Consider the following 2,726-nt stretch of genomic DNA (forward strand, 5'->3'; position numbering starts at 1 on the left):
CGTAGATGACGTATTCCAAACATATTAGATTCAATGAAAAAAGTGGATTACATTTTCTACTGTGTAGAATGTCAATTCTATTTTTTGTAGAACAAAATTTGAAATTACGATTTAAACATTTTTAGAATTGGAAAAAAATACCAATAAGTTGATATAAGTATTTCATCGGTGGTTACTATTTTTTGAATCTTTTTTGTTTGTAAAACTATTTATTTAATTTATTTTAGAAAATACTAAAGAATATTAGAGGAAAAAATGCTACAAAAGAAAAATTAGCCTAATAGGACATAGTTATCATTTTTTGGCCCGAAAAAACAATTTTTCCTTGTTGATTTTATTAATATACAATACACAACTAACTGTTAACAATATGTAAATAATTAAAAAATACATAAACAAAGAGTAGAAGATGACAAAAAGTTGGGCCCCCAAAGAAAAAAGTCTAAACAAAAATAAAAGTTTTCGGTAACATGAATTTCATAGTAATCAGTCAATATTCAATAGCATGTAAATGTAATAATCGATCATTGACTTCGACAAGAAAAATAAACGAAACAACTTGACTACATGGATGTTAGAGCATGTTTATTGCAGGTTTCTTAAATTGGATCTCTTAGCGTAATATAAGATACGGTCTCTTAGCTTTTAACTAAAAGAAACAATAACAAATTATCATCTAAATGAGTTTTCACATTCCTCATACAAGTACAAAATTCTCTGGCTTAGCTCTTCGCACTTCAGTTTGTGATTATCTTTATTTCCCATTTGAAGATGCAAAGAGTAGAAGAGCCATTTTCCATGATACCTGGAAGATGAAACATCAACAAGAACAAACCCATCTTCTTCTAACCCACTCAACACATTAGATATCGAAAAGTTATGATTCTTGGACGATGAGATTTGGACCAGCACTTCGTTGTCTCCAAGCTTAGTCGCAGAAATGGTCGAGACGTAACGTGCAACGGCCTTTGGCTGCGGCTCAACATAATGTTCAATGGCTCTTTGACCTGATACTCGCACCAAGAGTTCTTCCTTCTTTTGTATTAGCTTCTTCACTTGCTCTTGCAGCTCTGGAATGTACTTCAAGCTCCGAGAAACCGTCTGAGGAATACTTAGCTTCTTCTGCAAGAAAGAAATTAAAGAAATTAAAGAAAAAAGAGTTAATTCAATATTCTTCCTCTAAATGGTATTAGATGTATGGACAAGCGTATTATAAATATCACATAAAAATAATGTAATGAGCAGACTAATTATCTAATTATTGCTATTTGGTTTTGAGGTGAAACTAATTAGACGATATAGCGGAGTAGCTACTTACCGTTTGATCAGAAGCTGGGAGACATGAACGGAGAGACGAGAACAAAGAGTTGATCTTCTTGCGACGGTCACGCTCACTAGCATTGTGATTAAGCTTCTTGGTTACAACTCCATTCCCCTCGGACGGAACAGAGACCCCCAACATTTCCTGAATCTCCTGATAATGTTCCACTCCATATGTCTCTGGTGCCGGAAAATCAAGAAACGTAAAGTCCTCGAGGTTCACTCCTGCCAGGTAGTTACTCTCGTACTCTCCTGTCGACGGCCACCCAAAGTTTGGGAACACTGGAGGGACTAATGCACACATTTTTGTTTGATTAATGACAAGTTCTAAGATTATGTTTTCTCTTGAAGCTGGGACTTCCCTGAACTATAGGTGGAGATATAATTGTGGAATATATTTATATCCGGATAATAGGATAAAATAAACAAATAAATCTCTAGTTAAATAAAATTTAAGAAACTATATAATAAGTGTTTCCGAAGTGTTATACGACTTACTTATACTATAAAGAGAAATATTTGGATCTCAGGACGTAAGTGGGCACACGCCAGAGTCTACGTACCACGCGAGAGCTATGTCCAGTCACAATTAATAAGAATATTGCAGGCATTAAGAGTACACTCATTGACACTAAAGAATTAGAGTTCACATACTGAAAGATGACTCGGCCTCAAGAAAGTGTTGGAGGCTCGTGGAAATCAGGTGGAAGAAGGTTCAGCCAAACAATTCTAATGTTGTAAGCCTATACATAAGCAAGTTGTCAGCATATACATAAGCATTTTATTTATTTGTTGACCCACCAAAAAAAAAAAACATTTGTTGATAAATATATAAAGGTTAAATTCAATAAACAACGGTCGGTGATCTATAATGTAAAGGCATTATCGACCTAGGGTCAACTACAACGACCTAGGGTCAACTACAATCATTACCTTTAAAACAAGTATGCTTCTCTGTTTCAGACATCAGACTGATACTTTTCAAGGAACATGTCAAAATATTCCAAAATGGTAAAAATATGAAGGGATCAGTTTCCATAGCTTTACTTTTCTGGTCTCTCTATCTCTTAATTGGGCCTATTAAAACCCTTCAATGGGTTTAAATTGGGAAAATTGGAAATATGCAACAAAAAAACTAGTATATTGTCCCTATGCCATAATATGAACTAGAAGTTGTCCATTTAGCATAATTTTTTATGTAAACCCAATTAAGTCCCTAATCTAAGCTTAAAACGTTTTCTTTTGTAAAATTAATTGTTAAAAAAAAAGTTAAAAGTTAAAAAAAAAACAGAAGGTAAATAAACAAAAGGGGATAATTCCAAATCGTGATTTAGAACCCTAATTTCGTCTTCTCCTTTGGCGATAGAGAACAAAAGACGATTTGAAGTCATCGGCGTGTCAGAGCT

General features: G+C 33.9%; 1 protein-coding gene across 1 annotated transcript; it reads right to left on the reverse strand.

Moving 5' to 3' along the window:
- Window positions 1-619: 619 nt before the first annotated feature.
- On the reverse strand, window positions 620-1,755 carry LOC106321371 (transcription factor ORG2-like). Its single transcript, XM_013759654.1, has 2 exons — window positions 1,319-1,755; window positions 620-1,122 (listed from the first exon to the last, which is right to left on the reverse strand). The coding sequence occupies exons 1-2, from the start codon at window positions 1,622-1,624 to the stop codon at window positions 673-675; spliced, it is 756 nt and encodes a 251-aa protein (XP_013615108.1). The 5' UTR covers window positions 1,625-1,755; the 3' UTR covers window positions 620-672.
- Window positions 1,756-2,726: the final 971 nt, after the last annotated feature.

Source organism: Brassica oleracea, unplaced genomic scaffold (assembly GCF_000695525.1).
Source record: "Brassica oleracea var. oleracea cultivar TO1000 unplaced genomic scaffold, BOL UnpScaffold01495, whole genome shotgun sequence".
NCBI classification, from domain to species: domain Eukaryota; kingdom Viridiplantae; phylum Streptophyta; class Magnoliopsida; order Brassicales; family Brassicaceae; genus Brassica; species Brassica oleracea.